The 21,008-nt window shown below is 29.5% G+C and overlaps 1 protein-coding gene across 4 annotated transcripts in view; it reads left to right on the plus strand.

The window, feature by feature from the left end:
- LOC107455406 (DAN domain family member 5) overlaps window positions 1–20,534 on the plus strand; it is a 35,855-nt gene extending 15,321 nt beyond the window's left edge. For 3 of the 4 annotated variants that reach the window (XM_071182496.1, XM_016072963.3, XM_016072971.3), the window contains exon 2: window positions 13,036–20,534. In XM_071182496.1, the coding sequence (XP_071038597.1) occupies window positions 13,051–14,052 (1,002 nt within the window). In that variant the 5' untranslated portion in view covers window positions 13,036–13,050 and the 3' untranslated portion in view covers window positions 14,053–20,534. Of the gene's footprint in view, window positions 1–5,566; window positions 6,203–13,035 lie in introns of those variants that run through there. The other variant, XM_016072978.3, reaches the window with a different exon arrangement.
- The last annotated feature ends 474 nt before the right edge of the window (window positions 20,535–21,008 follow it).

Below are 21,008 nucleotides of genomic sequence, written 5' to 3' on the forward strand. Positions count from 1 at the left end.
CCCCCCTTAGAGTACGTACATTTTATTAGTCTACCCCCCTTTTTCATAAAAATTAAAATAATTATGTTTTAAATAAAATTAAATATTTACTTAAGGAGTGTGTAGGATAAAGTCAAATTTAAATTTGGTGTATGTTTATAAAGTACGTACTTTGTATAATACCTCCCCCCCTCCCCATCGTACAAAACCGTACATAATAGCAAATCCCCTCCCCCCTCCCTTCGGGATGTACGTACTTTTTGAACGGCCCCTATTTAAAAAAATTCTAATCTTCATTAATAAGGGGATATTTATTTTTTATTGTTCATTTTTGAAAATACGTTTGTTTTTATTTGCCTGACGCAAACTGTCTTTGCGAAATACAGAATTGTACGTTGTTAAATTTATTAACCTTCTGTGTTGATATTTGAAGCAAATAAACTTATCTCGATTTCATCGTTAATTCAATACGATTGAGCAGTGGTAGCTCTGAAAATAGAATGTTCGCCTCCCTATAAGATGACCCAGGTTCGAATCTCAGCGGTAGCTGGTTGATACGAATTCTGCAACTGGCTTGCAACGACCACAGTGTTGACGTGAAATGTTCTCAGTGATGGTTGACTGAGCATGGGCTAGAATCAACACCTCCTAGAAAAGAGTAGGCCTCTGCACGGGTTACCATAAATATCCTTTAGTAGTCCAAACGTAATGACATATTTCGTATTTTCAACCACTGCGCAGCTTAGTACCCCGAACGTAATGACATCTTTCTTATTTTTCATCAACTGCGCAGTTAACTTCGTCACATCGGACTACTAATTTGATCCGTGCTGAGGCCTTCATTATTCTAGGAGGTGTTGCTAGAATCTCCTGCCGTCGGGCTAACTGGTGAAAGTTTTCTTTTGGGTTGGGTTCAAAATTACAAGGCTTACGGAATTGAATAAAGGTAGTTGTAAATTTAAAATTTAGATGGCTGTTCAACACGATAGAAAAAAAAACTTTATAAATTTTTTTTCTTCTCAAATTGAAGTCGACAAAATCGCGATACCTCTGTTTTTTTTTTTTTTAATTATTATATTTTATTTAGGCTTTTAAATAATACTCGTTAACATTATTTTTTCGACAAAGTTTTTTTTAATTTTTTTTACCCGAGTTATTTCAGCAAAGTATATTATCTCATCATGAATTGAAAAACAATTACAAGCAATCCTTAGAAACTTCCCGTATATGAAATGAAGTATATTATATTATATTCGTCGTTGAACAGCTGACCTAATTTTGGGTTTACGATTACTATTGTTCAACTCCGTTGCCATGTAATTTTGAACCAATCCAGAAGACAAGGAAACTCCTAGATCAGCACTCCCACAGGTATTGATTTGTTATGGAAACATGGCAGACTTTGCGACTTGACAGATTTAAACGTGCATCAGTCCCCATTTACTTCGACCGGCCTGAGATCGAACCCACGAACTCATGGACATGGGCCCAGTGCCCTACCAACCGGGCTATCCCGGCCATTAATTGAAGTATGTGCTTAATGTGATAAAAAATATAGCGATGATACAGATTAAATTAGAGGTACAAAGTATTGGCAAAATTCGAAAATTTTGTCACCGGCCAGATGTTGCATTTTTAACAATCGCCACTTTTTGCCCCTTTCTTTAAAGAAAATTGAATATTAAGTAATTGAATTTTAAGAAATAAAATACAAAATTTGAACGTGTGAAACTTAAAAGTTTTTCTAGCAATCTTCGTTCAATTCATCACTCTTTCCTCTGGCAATCAAACAGGTCTTGATATTCAATGTACTTGCTTTCCTCAATATTGTGCTAAATTTCAGTAGCGTTTTTCTTTTGCTTGAATATTAGATTTAGATAGATAATATGTGTATTTCTGCGAGTTCACTTTTGGCAAGGATTCTAAAAAATATACACTATGAGCAATTGATGCTTTATAGATTTTACCAAAAAATCTTTGAAATGAATTCTTACTACTCGACAAAAGGTTTCCTTAATTGAATTTTTTATATATTTCATTTCTGATAAATATAAAATATGCTTAGAGCTTATTTATGCTGTAGATTTGTGGATGCTATTCCGTTTTAGGGACAGTATTGCGATAATAGGTGCTTTTATAGTGATTCCCATTTTTCGTATAGGGTAGGGGTGCACAACCTTTTTGAGTGAAGGGCCACTTGCACAGCAGGTAGATTAACGAAAGGCCGCACGCATATTTAGTCATGTTAGCGGCAAATATGATAATTTTTATCAAAACATTTGTGTTCTAAGCACTAAATATTTTTATCAGTAAACTTAATGACATATTTGCAGAAAATTAAATGCTTTTAATTATTTGAATTTATTTAAAACTAAAAAAACTAATACTTATGTTTAAAAAAAATTCGATTTTTCACAATAATTAATTTATTCAGGGGTCTGTTTAGAAGAAATTTGGGTCCGTTAACGGACCCTTCACAAAATATCTTTTCGTAAAAACGGACTCATCACAAAATGATTTTTCTTTTAATCGGACCCTTCACAAATTTGTTTATCTTCATTATTATTTTGTTAATCGAATAAACCCCTTCCAGGCCAGAAAACAAGAAAGATAGATGTAAACGAATTAAGTTTTGTCTTCGACAGACGATTCTTCCATTATTCGTCCGAAATTAATGTTCTGTGTTCAGTATAGGCTAAATACCAAATATTTGTATGTTGCATCCCTAATTTAGAAGCAGCAATTATTGTTTATTTTTTAAAATTTAATTTTTGTAATTATAATTTTACAGTGTTGAGCATAATCTTGTATGTCTTAACAATTTAAAAACTCATTGAAAAAGTTTTTTTTTGCAATAACGGACCCTATTTGCACAAATTCATAAAAGCGGACCCTGGTTGAAAGAATGTGAGTAATTTTTTCACATTTTCACAAAAAACGGACCTTTTACAAAATGTCTGGACAAACCCCTGTTATTAAATATATACTAATATATTATATATTAATTTATACATATGAGTACATAAATATTGGGAGTGGATATAAATTCTAACCAAAAAGAAACTTACCGAATGAAAGTGCCAAAAATATAAGAATTTTAGAGTAATATAAATTTAAATTAAATATTTTAATTTAAGAAAATTAATAATGTTTTGAACATTAACTAAATTAAAAGAATTTTTTTTATTGCGTTCAGAAGCTCCCGCGGGCCACATATCAACAGTCGGTGGTACGCATGTGACCCGCGGGTCGCTGGTTTATGAACCCCTAGTATAGGGTGAATAAAAATAATTAATAAATCAATACTAAATAACACTTAAATCATGCACAAAACTAAAAGATATACTAACGCAAATAATGAAGCTAAAAAAAATCTCTTTTTTTTAAATTTTATTTGTCTCGCTTTCCGTTATTAAGCAAAACACACACTTCATACCTTTTAAGTTGTTCATACCATCAAAATAAAGGTTAACTGTATTCAGCACAGGGGTCTGTCCAGACATTTTGTAAAAGGTCCTGTTTTTGTAAAATTGTGAAAAAAATTTCTCGTAATTTGTGAATATAAAACAATGTTAAGTCACACTCTTTCAACCAGGGTCCTGCTTTTATGAATTTGTGCAAATATAGGGTCCGGTTATTGCAAAAAACTTTTTCCAGGAGTTTTTAAATTGTAAAGAGATATAAGATTATGCTCAGCACTGAAAAATTATAATAAAAAAAATTAAATTTTCTAAAATAAACAGCAATTGCTGCTTCTAAATTAGAGATTCAACATACAAATATTTGGTATTTAGCCTATACTGCTGAACGCAGATTATTCATTTCGGACGAATAATGGAAGAAGCGTCTGCCGAAGACAAAACTTAATTCGTTTACACCCATCTTTCTTGTGTTTCCCCTTAGGAAGGGTTTATTCGATTAACAAAACAATAATGAAAATAAACAAATTTGTGAAAGCCCAATTGTTAACAGACCCAAATTTCTTCTAAACAGACCCCTCATTGTTTGCATATTAACATTTATCCCTTATTTCGTCAACTTCTTCTTGTCTTTTTATTCTTGTTAAGGAATATTATTTAATATTAAAGAACTAAGTATTAAAACTTATCAATAAATAGATATTACATCACTAGAAAAGCTTTCCCACAGAACGGTAGCCTGAGAAATGGTTCCACAAGTTCGTTTCCTCACCTCTTAGTTTTTTACTTTGTCGCGACTTGATATCATTTCTTGTAGATTATTTTCAGTGGGACTGACTTTGTGATCGCCGTCGTTACCTTGTTCTGAACGTAATCTATTATTGAAAAGAATATATAAAGAAGTGTTTCTTAATTAATTAGGTAAATTTTTTTTTTTGAAACAAAACTTTCTTTTTTATTTTTAAATGTGAAAATTAATTTTGATATTATATGCTTAAGTATTATTTTACATTATTGAATTTATTACAAACGGAAATCTAATTTAAGGTGCCCATAAAGAATTAAATTAAAAAGTAATTAAATTTGTTAGGCTATCTTTTACTTAATTTTAATTTATAAAAACTTTTTGGATAAAATAATAATTTAATGGGTTTTTATTACTGATTTTAAATTTATAAATCTTTAGTTGTTTTCATTTTTATAAATAAAATTATAACTTATTTTTCCTCTTTTGGATTTGGACATAAGTCAATCAACTTTGTTTATTCAAAAAAATTAGTAATGTTTGCGATTGCGACTTCTTTTTTTAAAATCATTTAGCACTTCCAGGGGTCTGTCCAGACATTTTGTGAAAGGTCCGTTTTTCGTTAAATTGTGAAAAAATTACTCACATTCTTTCAACCAGGGTCCGCTTTTATGAATTTGTGCAAATAGGGTCCGTTATTGCAAAAAAAAACTTTTTCAAGGAGTTTTTAAATTGTAAAGACATNGTAGTCATCATGATATTTTGTGAAGGGTCCGTTTTTAAGTTAAAATATTTTGTGAAGGGTCCGTTTTTACGAAAAGATATTTTGTGAAGGGTTAATTGTGAAGTTTATTTTTAAGAAATTAAACCTTACTTTCCTTTTTCGTTCAGGATTCGGTAATCATTCAATTTAACTTTATTATTTATGTGAAATAATAATGATAAAAAATAGTGTTGTTTTAAAAGTGTTTTTTTGTTTAATTTATTTAGCACTTTGTTTTAAGCATACAAATAATTCTTAACGAACTTATTTTTTAAATTTTCTTTCTATATTGTTAGGTAAATATATTGATAAATTTCAATTTTATTTATTTTTTTATTATTTATTTTTAAACTAAAAAATCTTTCGTTATTTGCGCGATCATTTTTAGAAAATATAACATTAATATCTTCCTTAAGCGAAACATATACTTAAAATCATAAATTGATTTAAATCAATCTGAGTATGAATTTTTTATAGAAATCCGACTTTCTGCGCCTTACAAGTAAATGAATTTCAAAAATACTATATCGCGATGCAAAACTGACGATGCATCGCGATATAAAATTTCTTATATCGCCCAGTCCTAGTCACGAACTTAAAAAAAAGAAGAAATATATATTTGAAAGTAACATTTACTTTGTAATAATCTTCATTCTTTCCTGAGATTCGATCCAACATTTTATTGGTGTAAACTGAGAGTCGGATTCATGCTCTCAGGAAAATCCGGAATCGAATTCAACCGCTGATTTCACAGTTCAAAAAGATCGTGCATCCCTCTACCCTTAAGAGATTATACGCGTAAATTCGTCATTCACAAGTGTTAAAAAAAAGATCCAATTCAAACATGAGTTATATCCTTAATTATAGCAAATCGCACTTTAACATATTAGGTCAAAAATTCTGAACGTAAAAACTAAAAATATATTTGAATAGGGTACAGAAGAACAAAAAAAAGCACTCTTTTTTTTTAAGAACTTCCTGTTTCAAGGTCGGGAATCTCCGTTTTGCGTGGGATCGCAACTAAGCAAATATTTGGTAAGATACCTCCCCCCTTCTCGCCTCTACCCTCCTTCAAAGCCACCGGAAAACATAAGTGTGAAGTGTGCTTCAGCACTTGTTGCGCCCATTCATTGTTGTTCGATAAGGCGGGTTAAAAAAAAAAGTGTTCTTGAAATCGATATAAGATCTTGATCTTTTTCTTCGGAAAGTTGATAGCTAATGACATTGTGCGAAAGAATATGGAATTATGTAATATGAAATCTAAATTGTTTTGGATTACCATTTCTATCATTAAAGGTAATTATAATTCTTTTTTAAATAGTTTTGTTTTAAAATGTCTCATTTTACTTACAAAGAAAGTAAGTTCTGTAGATTGCATTGTTAAATGAAATTAGAGGATGATAATTTAAAAACACCAAGTGCTGATGCAATGTTTTCCATTTTAATGTTTAATTTTCTCAAATCATTTTGATTTGTTTATTTGTATCGTTATCATATTTAGTAAATTTAGACCACTTCCCACCATTAGTTAATGATGCTTTCATTTACATTATTCAGTGGTTCCCAAATGGTGTTACGCGGAATCCTAGGGTTCCTGGAAGAGTTAAACGAGTTCCGTGAGTTATTACATTTAGTGATAGTGATAAGTTGTAAAATTTGATTGTATTTGGAAAACATCACAGAAAGGAACCAACTTGAAAGGTATAACTCGTAGCCGCACCCGGGCTAACATCTACATGATTTTTTTTTAAAAATTTGCAAGTTTAAAATTTATTTGGTACCTCAGCGATTGTCGTTGGCGCAACAGATCACGATGAGGAAATATTCCCCCATTTTAAACGTTAGTAGTAGTTCTTTAAAGTTTTACCAGTGAAGTTTTAGTGAACCATAATGTGGCTTATTTCATTCATTTTCACCTTATGTATATAGACCAAAAACAAATCCATAACTACAAGAGACAAAGCACTTGGACTGAAAGTTTAACTATCGGGCACAAAATCTAATTTAAGATTGAAAAATTTTTATTCCTCCAATTAAATGTTTTAAAATTTTTTACCTTAACAAACTGCTTTATGAAGCCGGGGTTCCGCCAAAAGAAGGCTGATTATTTAAGGTTCCGCAGCAAAAAAATAAAGGAAAAAAAAAAAAAAAATGGCCTTCCCGATTTCGGCACCCCCTATATTATGTGGGTCTGTTTTTCAGATTTTTAATTCAGAGAAAGTACGTTTTTGTGTCTGATTTCGTATCTCAAATTATCATTATTATTTTTGCAAATTGAGGAAAAGAGGATTATAAGAAGTGTTTTTTATACGAAGGCACCGCATCATCTGCTCAAATATTTTCTTTAATTTAATAAATAATGACTTCTGTGATTTATCTCTTCATTGCTGGTAGAGAATTGGCCTCGCATTTCGAAATAGCATGACTACTTGGGTCCTTTTGCTATTCCAGCGTGGATGTCTTCATTTGATTTGCATCAATTAAAAGCGGGCTTTTTGATTTTATCTACGGAAAAACCCGGTAGATAAATTCTTAATTTTTTCTCTACATTAAATCACTTTACTATGCAATACTGCTCAACTATTATGTTACGTGTAGAAACTATGATATTTAACAGGGCTGATTGTGCTCCGGAAAAAATCCGGATTTTCGGAATTTTTGCTAACAGTAGATCGAAGGTTCAGACGTTTCAAAAAATCATTGATCACAAAAGTTTCCAGAAATCGAATTTTTTCCCGGTGGAACTTAAAAACTAGGTTTATTTTATTTGTTTGTAAGGGAGAGCCAAAGAGATACTTTATAAGCTTATATTCATGATTAATATTCATTTTTCATCAGTAAATAGTTCTCATAATCATAAATTCAAGAAAGAAAGACATTTGTAAATTTTAATTACTTCTCCAGGTCATCATAGGTATGTGTAAATGGTATAGGTATGTGTAAAATTTAAAATATATTTTAAGTAAACTAAGAAATATTGAGAAAAAGGAAAAAAACTTTGTTTAAATTTTTGTTCAATTTAAACTGTTTTTTTAAAAAAAACTCCAGAATAATTTTCCGGAATTTTGACTTAGGCTCACAATAAAATTTAAAAGTTATTTAAAAGTAGTAGTCAATAGTATTTAAAAGTTATAATTTATGCATTACTTGCTTCTTTTACCCTTTAAGTAATTGTGCTACACAAAATACAGTTTCGTTGAAATATTTTGTCTTGTGAAGTAATTCATTCATAAGAAACAAGATACTTGATCCATATGTACATAAATAATTAGAGAATATTGCATCAATAATTGTATTATTGTAAATATTGTAGAAGATTGCATAATAAGTGAATAATAATTCTTTTATATTATCAAACTATCTTCATTAAAGCAACATTACAACTACAGATCTAAGAAATCTTTAGTTAGCCTATCCATATATGTTATAGATTCCTATATGTAGAGATGATAAATTTTTTTTCATAATGGAAAAAAACTCCATAATTAATATTTCTGACTTAATATTTCTTTTATTAAAAGAAGAGTTTCTTTCATAAAGGCGGAAACAGTTTTTTATAAAAAGAAATATTAAATATTAAATTGAAATCTTAAACAATTTATAATTGCAATCATCTAACTATTTACAAGTCATCTCTATATATATTTCTCTTACACGGCGACAAAAAAAGCCTCATTACAACTCCCCGAATGGCAACGCTAGAAAATCGACCAATGATTGCCGCTAAAAATGTCACATGCCAAATCTAGCTGAGATGGCTCAACATATAGCGCTTTTAAAAACGGAAACTGAAATAACCAGAGGGAGCATAAGCTAGGCAGAAGTGAGTAGTCTTTGTCGATAGATCTCTATGTTAGTATTTTGTCGAAAGCGCTTTTTTTCACGAATTTATATATTACGAATTTATTTGACGATTTTTGATTTATATCACGAATTTATTTGTTTTACTAGAATTTATTTGTTAATGCAGGTTTTTCCATTGCAATTCACTTATTTAAATTTTTAATAGACTTAATTATAGCCAAAATTCTAACCTTTTTAAAGAGATATAAGTTTTAGAAATTTTATCTTAAGATTTTATACTATAGCACATTTCTAATAGGTTTAACGAATTACATGTCATTTATTTGAATTCAAATTTATTTTAATGACTTAGTATTTACTAAAAAGATGTCATTTTTTTTTAAAAAAAAGAGTTGTTATATGGATTTGAATGATTGTTTTGAATTCTTATAATTTTGTGCATTTGCAATCTACCTAAGTTAGTAGCGAGTAAAGCGAGCTTGGTTTGCGAAGCAAACCATATAAGATTGCGTAGCATTTTTCGGGGGTTGGCGAGCGTTAGGGAGCAGGGGGCGCAGCCCACTAGTTTAATAAATCATTTCAAGTGAAAATCGGAAAAAAAATAAAAGTTGAATAAATTTCTTAAAACACTTAAATAACTGTTTGTTTTTCAATGTCTTACACTAAGGAATATAATATTTTTATACATCTAATCATAAAATTATACGTTTATTTTAATTTATAAAATTAACTTAAGAATTTTTTATCCACGAATTTTTATTTTCAAATAAATGATTAATTTTATAAATTTGATTAAGTTGTAGAATACGTTAAAGGTTTTTTTTAAATATTTGTGCTAAAAATCATGAGAAATTTCAAAAACATTTTCAGTCAAAGATCGAAAAATAAAAAAATAAATAAATGAATAAAATAAATTTATTAATTAATTAAACTTGTATGTTTTCAAATACAGCTAAGGTTATTTTTACGTTTTTATAGCTGTACACTACTTTGCACAGGATTTACTAATATTATGAATTTAAGTTACTAATCTTCAATGTTATAAATCCAGTTTAAAAATTAGTTCTTATTTTTTTGTAAAAACACTGAGTTAAGAACAAAATTAATATCTAAAAATACTATTAGCTATGTTAGATTTATCATTTAAATAAATTTGTACTGAAAATTTTATTAATTTAAAGTTTTTTAACTAAGTAATAATTTTAAATTCGATGTTTTACTTATTTATTTTAATTTTTAGGTAATTCTATCATAAAACAGAAAATTCAATCAACTTAAAACAATATAAGGACACATAATTTATATAGAAATAAGTGCACATCTAGAAATAAGATGTTGTGAAAATAAGAATGATATAAACTAAAATTTCTAATTAGTTGTTATAATAAGGAATATGTTTAAATTGTGTATACAATTTTAATAAATAAAAAAAAAATTATTTTTTTTAAAGAAATTACCTGTATATTTTTATAAACTTTTAATGCTATATTAATTTTTTATTGTTTTTTGGAACTTTTCATTTACCTATATTAACAATTTTTCGAAGTGTCCGGGAAAAAAAAAGGTTTCTTTCGGACAAACTATAATAACCCTGTATTTAATGTTACTAAATATAATTTAATTTTTTTAAAATCAGTTTCGTTTCAACATATGTTGAAATGTATAAGAAAAATTTAAAACTTTAATTTAAATGCTATTTACAACGTGATACTTAAAATGTAAGGAACTATACTTTGTATTTATATTTTGGTCGTGGTGTGGAAATTCGGTAAGAGAAGTATTATTTAAGAAGCTGACCGCGATGTCTGATCGACCAGGATCAGACATCGTGGTCGATCCTGACATTACGATCTATCCATAGATATAAAGGCCCTATATTAGTCCCTGGATCTATCAGACATTCGTGGCATTCCCTACCATGTCTGTTAAAAAGATAGTCTTTAAAAACGGGACTAAATTCTTGGGCATGATTGGGTAAAGTTATATATTTACGTTAAATAATAAAATAGAATTTTGGAGAGAGAAGTACTAGCTCAGACGCTGACTACTAAGTATGTTTGGTAAAACGGGGCTAGATGCTTGGCCATTGCTGGGTTAAGTAATATATTTACGTTAAATAAATACTCAAAGATAAAAAGAGGATGGGAATAAAAGTGTATGTATATAATTATTTACCTGCCTGCTATGTTCATTGAATAGCACGCATGCAATGCCTTAGGCCAGTGTTTCCCAAACTTATGACTTTTGTGTACTCTTTCTAAATTTTTTGTAACGCTGTGTACCACTAATAAAAAAATGAACGTATTTTTTACAATAAAAAAATTGCAATAAAGTTAAAAAACGCAACTGGCTGTTGATACCACTAATTATTAACTGTTAACTCTGCAAAAAAAAAAAATAGCCAATAGAAAAATACGTAATCATACATTTTGATGGCTAGCTTTATTTTTAAATAAAAATTTGGAAATTTTCGTTTGTTGCAAGATATTTCGCATAAGAACGCGTACTCCCGCTAAACTGTTCTCGTACCCCTGGGGGTTCCACACTTTGGAAAACACTGCCTTAGGCCTTCTGTGGGACGCAAGCAGGCATATTTTCTAACTAGAGCTCAAAAAATTCGTAAACCCAGGAAGAAACAAAACAAGGAATAAATTCAGAGGTCTGATTAAGGAAAAATGTAGGTCTTTTAATGAACCATTCAAATTTTTATGCTTTGAAAGTGGATCCTTCACAAAGCATTTTTATCTAAAAAAAAAAATAGTTAACATTATTTTTTATTTTAACAACTAATTCTGCACAAAGTCTTTCCATTAAAAATGTAGCCAATGACGTTTAATGCTAATTTGTCACTAAATTATGAGTAAATTTTTCTCAAAAATAGAACCCAAGCCGAAAGAAAGTTTGTTCCGCAAAATTATAAGTTGATTTTCTATAATTGCATAAAAATGAAAAGTTAAGGGTCAAAATAGATCCCAAAAATATTTTGTTTTGGCCCTATAAAAAAAAACTTATCTATACAGTATAAAAATTTAACTATACAGTTTAAATTCGTGAAGATTTGTTTGAATTATTGTTATTGAAACCCGCCAACTTAACAAAAGTTTGAAGTTCTATGAACGCTAGCAATGAATTATGAAGAGCTACTAAATAAATAATCCCAAGTAACTGAAGCGTTAATGTATTACTTCATTAAAAACTTCATTCGCTTCAAAAATATACAAATTGGAAATAAGAGTCGACATGTTTCAAGCGTTCAAAAACAGGCGCCCTTTTTCAAGACTTGACTTACATTAATGAGAGAAAACAAAAGTGATTTGAAATGTAAAATGTTAAGTTGCAAACTAAAAATAAAGACGAGAAACAAAACTAGAAAAACCACGGAAGTCAAGAGAAAAAAAAGGTGAAAAACCGAACAAGAAAAACCACAGTGGCCGAGAGGGTCAAATCGGGTAAAAATGCTTCTCCACGCGCTATGGAGCGGTCATTAACAAAGGAATCGGCATTCATAGTTTCAGTTCATCATCCAGAGCATAAGCTCATCTTGATGCTCTGGAATCTTGTTTTATTCATATGAATGCCATTCACTATGTTAACGACATTAATTCCTCACCACTTCTCTATAGTGTATGGAAAGGCATTTTACCCTAATTCGCCCCTTGAGTCCATTGTAGTTTTTCATGTTCTGTTTTTTTATCTCTCAGCTAGTGCAGTTTTTTTTTTAGTTTTATTTTATTCATATGTGCCAATCCCAATTTTCGTTGGCAGCTTTACGTTTTTTATTTCAAATAACTTTTGTTTCTTCTCATTTACGTCTGGCAAATTTAGAAAATGGGTGTCTGTTTCGGAGCGCTTAAATATGTCGACTGTTATTTCCAATTTACATATTTTTGAAGCGATTATTGAAGTTTTTAAAACAAAGAGTATGAAGAACTACGTTTTGGTATCTTCCTTGCTTTTAATCTTTTGCTTACAGCTGGTATAACAGGTGGACCATAATGGTGGGCTTCATCATACTAAGAGTCGTGAGCAAAATGGCGGTCCCTGATGTTCATATTGTTTTGAAAAGGATTCTAAATTTTTATATTATATAATTATTACTGTTGTGCGTTGATTGTTAACTAATTTATATACCCGTTGTACATTGATTGTTAACTAATTTATATACCCGTTGTGCATTGATTGTTAACTAAATTATATACCCGTTGTGTATTGATTGTTAACTAAATTATATACCCGTTGTGCATTGATTGTTAACTAATTTATATACCCGTTGTGCATTAGTTTTAATTTAGCATGTTAATTAGTTTTATTTTTTTCACTCCAAGGTTTGTCCACCTGAAATGAAGCCTCGTCCCAAACCAAAGCCACGGCCGGAATTCTTCATCTACTTCCTCCTCTTCACCATCGTTCACTTCAGCTGTGGTCTTTGCAGAGATATCCGGAATTATCACTTATCACCATCACTTTCAGAAGATCTCAAAATCATGGAAGAACAACAAAAACAGAAAATCTCCCCAGAATCATTCCTTATCGGTAGAAAGGACTCATTAGGTGACGCAGACTACGCCTCTGAAGCACCCCGTCCAGACAGTGATCACGGCGTCACAGACTATGACGAATATCTCGATACTCGAGACGATAGCGTACTACAATCGAGTGACGTCGTCGCTGAAGTGGCCGTGACGTCACCTGGTGCAGGATATACCCAAACCGAAGAGTCTCCAGCGATGGATGAAAGTCAAGTGTGGTCTCTCATTGATGAAGTTGTCGCCAAACGGAACCGGATACGACGTCAGAGTCCCCCATCAGACTCTCCTCCTCAATGGCGTCGTAAACATAAGCGGCGGCATCGACTGCTTTTGAAGTCCAGGAAGCACTCGAATAGTTCACAAGAGGGCGGACGAAAGGGCAGGAAGCAACACAGGAGCTCAATTCTCAAATCTGATAGTGAGGCACACATAATCACTAGTGCTAGTGAGGTGAAAAAAGACTGGTGCCGCACTATACCTTTTACTCACAAAGTGACTGCACCGCGGTGCAAGCCAAAGGTTATCAACAATAACTTCTGCTACGGACAGTGCAATTCTTTTTTTATACCTCAGCAAAGGACTTCTGAAGGAGTTGCGTTCCAATCTTACTCTAACTGTAAACCGGATCGTTTAAGGTGGTCTAATGTCACACTTGATTGTCCCGATCTGATCCCACCGGTTGTGCAAAAGACTGTACTGATCGTTGATTCTTGTAGATGCATCGCAATGGACGAGCCCAACGATGAACGGTTGAACAAAAACATTAGGCATCACACGAGACATTTCAAAGGGCGATCCAAAAAACGTACGTGATTGGAACGCCGCTGCTAAAAACCAGAGTTTATTAGAAACGGAGCAAAATTTAATAGTTACCCGCATCGATGATCGTGTTTTATATTTCGAATATTAAATGCATCACAGAAAATGCGAAACCTCAACTTTAAATGCAGTTTTTGTATTGGACTTAATTACGAGCTTTTAAATTACTGCAAGAAAATTAAAAATTTAAATAACTACAAACGAAATTCAAGCGAATTTTTTTAATCATTTATTCGATAACTCATTAATGCCCATATCTCAATTCTTCAATAATTATTTATATTAATTTATAAACCTTTGTTCGCTTCGAAAATATACAAATTGGAAATAACAGTCTACATGATTCAAGTGCTCAAAAACTGACTCCCATTTTCTAGACTTGCCAAATGTGAATAGGAAGAAACAAAAGTAATTTGAAATATGAAACGCAAGGCTGCCAAACGAAAAATCAACGTTGAATATAAACGTTGGCAATTTAAAGTTTTTTTTATAGCAAAGCACTCTTGTTTCTTATTCACGTCTGACAAGTTTTGAAAATGGGCGTCTGTTTTTGAGCGCTTGATACATGTCGACTGTTATTTTCAATTTGTGTGTTTTTTAGGCGAATAAAGAATTTTATTTAGTAAGTCAGTTTCTTGGGATTATTTATATATTAGTAAATTTCTTAAAATAAACTTTAAAATTACGAAAAAAAAAACAAAATATTTTCATAGACAACATTATGAAAGGAAAAGATATTGATACATTACTCATCATAGTTTAATGTACTTTCATTTAAACTTTAGAGAATTAAAATAATATTTAATTGGCAAAAATTTAAATGAGTAACTCAATTACCTATTTGCTGCAATATTTTCCATTATATTCACATTCCATGTTATAGCTATAAATAATTCTAATTAGTGTAATTAGTAATAGCTATAAATTTCTAATTTTTTTAAATCACATGTTTATAGGAATAATAATAAATAACCTATTTTACAGAGAAAAATAAAAAATTTTACGAGAGAAAAAGTTAAGGAGATTTCAAGAGAAAACTGCATTGGGCGAAAAAAAAAAAGGATAGGAGATTTTAATAAAGAGCTACTTTGACTGAAAAATATCCCCTTGGAAACTTTAAAAAAAGATATCGGGAAATTTCATTAGAGAACTGAATCGGGCGAAAAGTTTTTTTTAAAAAAATTGTCACCCGAAAATTACAATGGATAATTTCTTTGAATGAAATCATTTTCTAGAAAAACTTAATAAATGAAAAACATTAGAAATAAAAAAGAAATTCAGCACTGGATGAAAAACTTTTCTAGTAAATTGTTTCTATAGACAATAAAATTTGATCAGTATCTGGTTAACAACACTAAAAGCATTAGAGAAAAGAATCAATTTCATTATTTTCTTTCTCTTATCACAAATGTTTTATCTTTCTCTTATCTTTTAATCGACCTAAGATTGGGAAAAGAAAAACGGAAATTTTGATTTTAACACCCATAGTTTATAGTCTACAGGTGACTACAATAGAAAAGCATATCAGTCGTGTGCCTTTGCTTGAAGTTAATAAGTAAATAAGATAAGCTCTTTTTTTTTCTTTGTTTTTCTTTTTCTTTCACAAGAAAATGCTTTGTTTGAATCAATCTCTTGTTGATACGACGGCAAAGTGGGCCGATTACGAAGGCGTGCGTCTTTCAGATAATTAAGACTGTGGACAACGGGACAGAAAATAAAACATTCTATTGCTTAGTTAGTTTAATTGATTTGGCAAAAGATAGTTTTTCATTAGACTTCTAAACGTAAAAGAATCGAAATTTATTGGTTTGGCAAAAGATAGTTTTTTATTGCACTTCTAAATGTAAAAGAATCGAAATTAATTGATTTGGCGAAATATAGTTTTTTATTACACTTCTAAACGTAAAAGAATCGAAATTAATTGATTTGGCAAAAGATAGTTTTTCATTACACTTCTAAACGTTAAAAGAATCGAAATTAATTGATTTGGATAAAGATAGTTTTTCATCGCATTTCTAAACGTAAAAGAATCAAAATTAATTGATTTGGCAAAAGATAGTTTTTCATCGCACTTCTAAACGTAAAAGAATTAAAAATAATTAATTTGGCAAAATATAGTTTTACATTACACTTCTAAACGTAAAAGAATCTAAACTAATTGATTTAGCAAAATATGGTTTTTTATTACACTTCTAAGCTTAAAAGAATCTAAATTAATTGATTTGGCAAAAGATAGTTTTTCATTACACTTCTAAACGTAAAAGAATCAAAATTAATTGATTTGGCAAAATATGGTTTTTTATTACACTTCTGAGCTTAAAAGAATCAAAATTAATTGATTTGGCAAAATATAGTTTTTCATTACACTTCTAAACCTAAAAGAATCGAAATTAATTGATTTGGAAAAAGATACGTTTTTAATTACAGTTCTAAACGTAAAATATTCGAAATTCTATAACGTTCTGAACTACTAAATATAAAAATGTATCTCGCTGCTAGAATAGAACCCCGTATCTAAAAAATTTCATGAAAACCCCCTTTTTTAAAAAAAAAATTGCCCAATTTAACTTTTCTATAAAAAAAAATTTTTTCTGGAAAAATTAGTTATCCAAGGTTGCTACGGAACAAAAGGTTACGAAACTTATCGCTTACTAATATTTAAAAAAAGCAGCTCGTTATTGTGAAATCATGAGTCTTACTAAAAATTGCAGTGCTATTAAGATAATAAAAATCGTAATTGCACTGTTGATTTATTCAGAAACGGTTATTTTTAATACCCTTTTGAACGATTGTACTCATAAGATCCGAGAAAGAAAGTAAGGTACAAATCATGAGATAGTAGTCACAAGATCCGAGAAAGAAAGTAATGAAACTTGCTACTTACAAAAATTTCAAGCTAGTTATTTTGACGAATCTTTTTTTGAATCATAAGTACTAATAAAAATTGTACTGCAAGATGGAAAAAAATTCTTAATTGCGCTGCTAGTTAATTTATTCAAAGGCATGTTGTTTCCCCATTACCTTTTTGAATGATGACACTCACAAGATCGGAGAGAGAAAGTTATGAAACTTGTTACTTACAAAAATTTCAATAGACAGCTCGATGTTTATAAATCTTGAGAAATGAAATTAATTAGTACACTTTGAAATTTTCGCTTTTAATAAAATTTGAATTAAAAGAACAACCAAAAGTGCACTGTTTAATATATTTGTCGGCAGTTTTTTTTTCCATTCTCCTTTTGAGCGCCAAGAAGTTAGTACTCACAAAATGAGTAACAGAAAGTAGTGAAACTTATCACTTATGTTTCAGTAAATAGCTCGTCACTTAGGCGAATCTCTTATGAGGTTTTCACTTGAAAAAAAAAACTATAAATTTTTTTGTGAAACCTGTTATTGTTAATTAATATCAATATTTGTTTTATAAAAAAAAATAATTAATAACTTTTCAATTGCATATCTTAAAGGAATCAAAATCTATTTAATTTCTATAATAGTAATCCTATTAATTAATAATATTTTAATCAAACTTCTTTGATTTTGAAATATTGTAATGCTTTCCGCTTAATTTTCTATGTTTAGACGATAAATTCTATTTCTTGTTTCAAGTCTTGTAATTTATTATTAATTGATGTAAATTAAAATAAATTGCAAGCCTTATAGCAACCATTAATATAAAATTTTTGTGCTTAACATTTATTTTCCTCATTAGATATTACTTTATTCATTAAATATTAAAATTAAATCCGTGAGGTTCATTTATATAAATTACCAGCCTTACAGAACAATTAATATGAAAACTTAATACTCTTGAATTATTATGTTTAATAATAAATATTACGATATTTTATTACATATTTTTATGTTAATTGTTATAATCTTCTATTATATATTTAAGATATTTTAAACAATGCAAATTTTTATTATTAATTTGTTTAAAAAATATAAAAACTTAAAGAAACGTTTAGAATGGTTTTTATATTTTTGCCTTTGTACTTGAATATAGTTAACTTTCTTTTTTTTTCTGAAATAATGTATATTATTATTTTTTAATTTTATTTTCCAAAACTTAACATAGTATTTATTGAATGCTTCAATTTTAATTTAAAAATGTGCACATATTAGCTTACATTTTAATGTTTAAAACATGTAAAAGTTTTTAACGTACCATTTTTTTTATTATCAAATAATAAAATCTTTTCACGTGTTTTCCAATTGAATAATTTCACATTTAAAGTATTCATATACTTTCATAACGAATGTAATGGTAGAAACTGTAGATAACTAACGAGTAGTATTTTTTTTACTCTATGATAACTGTTTTCAATTATTTTTAATGCAAACCTTTTTCCATTACTGAATTATTCAATCGAAACTTTAAAAGTGTTCGTATGTGTAAAATATCTCGATGTTTTCAATTAGTTTTAATACAAACCTTTTTACCATTACTGATAATTATTCAATCGAAGCTTTAAATGTGTTCGTATGTGCAAAATATCTCGAGTATTTTCTTATTGTGTTTATAATATAATTTGAATATGTATATTTAATCATATTCATGGAGCTTAAAGAAATTATAATTGTGAGGAAAATTATGTCTAATAGTTAAAAAAAACTTATGTTGTATGTTTATATTTGAAAAATTGATTTTGCGTTTTAAAATCAGCTCAATAACTAAATTTTCGGAAATTTCATTTAAGAGACAAAGGAAAAAATAATTAATTCACTTTGATGTTTTCCCACGTTCATGCGTTATGTTTTATTTTTTTTAAAAATTTTATATTTATTTTATGATAGTTACCTAAATTTTTCTATAATTGTTAGTTTTCGACGACTTTTTGCTTCAAACCAGGTGAAACTTTTGTTGTGTCAAATATTAAGGATTTCCCATCAAAACATTACAGAAAGTTTTTGTTAAAACTTAACATACATTAAGATTTTTTTTTTTTTTTTTAATTTTTTGATTACAATTTTCATGTTTTACAGTCGCCATTTTTCATCTGAATTGGAATTTTTTTTTTCTCTTTCAACACTTCAGTAAACTCACTTTTATTCAATTAAATTTAGTGAAACATACATTACTGTTTAAATGAAATCGTAATTTATAAAATATTTAAATTATTTATTATGCATATAAACTTCGGAAATTTATCTCCGTTATTACATTAAAATTTTAGTTTACCAGGTTTATTAAAAGTTTACCAGGTATAAAAATAACAAAAGTCTGCCAGTTTTGGATGAGAAACAATATTCATTGGGCTGATTTTCGGAACGTAAAATTTTATTATATGCTGACTGCTAAAAGTGTATAATAATTGTTAAAAATATCTTCATCTAAGCATTTCCAAATTAATTTTGTATTACCATTTATATTGCTTACAGTTCATTGATATATTTTTTGCCATCAAAATTTAAAATATATTTGGTTTATGTTGTTATATAAAACAACATTTAAAATGAAAAGGTAACTGTATTTTTCCCAGCAACTGTAAATTTAAAAAAAAAATTTCAACAGTGACAGTATATGAATGTTTTGATACACGCCCACAGTGAAATAGCGTGCTACAGTTATTAATAATAGTTTAATTGCTCGAAATTAATTGTCACAAAAAAGGTAAACCTTTATTAGGTCTAAGCATTGTCTGATGAATCATAAAAATGATCTTAAGATAAAATTATTACTGTAGGTTTAAGCATTGTCTGTAAAATTATAAAAAAGTTTGTGCTTTTTAATAAGTGATAAAACAAGGGGCGAACTGAAATAAATTTCTTGGATGGTGCACTAGCTCTAATGATTAGATAAGAACTCGTCCAGGCTCCACCCTTGAGGAAACAGACCATATTTTCAATTGATTATCTCTTACTTGCACCTGGTCTCTTTCTTAAGAAAAAAAAATTCGATATTTTAATATTATGCATAATATTAAAATGACCACATTTAGACTGTTAAGTTGAAATGTTTGCACATTATTGAGATTACTATTTTTGACTTCAAATACAGAAGTGTGGAATTTTTTTAATCGAGTAATCGCTAATAAATTGTTTAGGTAATCTATTTCTAATGGATCATTCCAACAATGCGGCTTATGCTACTGTCTTGCAAACACGAGATATGCTCTCAGGGAGTTAGCTTTCAGTTAGGTCCGTAGCACAGTACCTACACAAATGGATAAAATCAGTTACCTTTTCATTAATACTCTGTGATCTTTGTGTTTTTTTTCTTCATATCCTATTGTATTTGTAAACTTTTTAGTGATCGAGTAATCAATCATCAATTCAAAAATATAGTTTAAAAATAAATTGATGTTTGTCTGTATAAGAAGATGCCAAATGGTCTATCGTTTGAAGTGTAAATACCTCATATTTTTGGATGTCCGAAGTTTACGAGTACAAATCTGATTGACTATTTTGATGTAGATCTTTGAAATATTATGTAAATAGTTGTATAGCTGTAAAATAAAATAAATTATTAATCATCAGTTCAATTGCCTTATTTATAACCGTCGTTGAACCACCGATCCAATTTCTGAGCTCACGACTATCAACGTTTAACTACGCAGCCTTAGAGTTTTGAACCCAACCCAGAACACAAGAAAACTATTGGATCAAGTACCTGAACAAACTAGCCTTCGTGGAGGACTTTTTGATGGAAACATCCCGTATTTACGCAACATGGAGTGGAAAAAACACACAAAATTCTCACGATTAGCGTGACAGCAAAGGGATTCTAATCCATAACCCGTCTACCACTGCGGATAGTCACCGGTACGAACCAGCTGCCGTTGGGTTCGAAACCTCATTGGGAAGTGAACTATCTTATCTCCTGAGCCACCATGACTCTGATATTTTATTTCATAACCAGTGTTGAGCAGCCGATTTAATTCTAAGTTGACGACTATTAATGTTCAATACCGTAGCCTTGTAATTTCAATTTATTCCAGATGACAAGGGAA

Source organism: Parasteatoda tepidariorum, chromosome 6 (genome assembly GCF_043381705.1).
Source record: "Parasteatoda tepidariorum isolate YZ-2023 chromosome 6, CAS_Ptep_4.0, whole genome shotgun sequence".
Classification (NCBI taxonomy): Eukaryota; Metazoa; Arthropoda; class Arachnida; order Araneae; family Theridiidae; genus Parasteatoda; species Parasteatoda tepidariorum.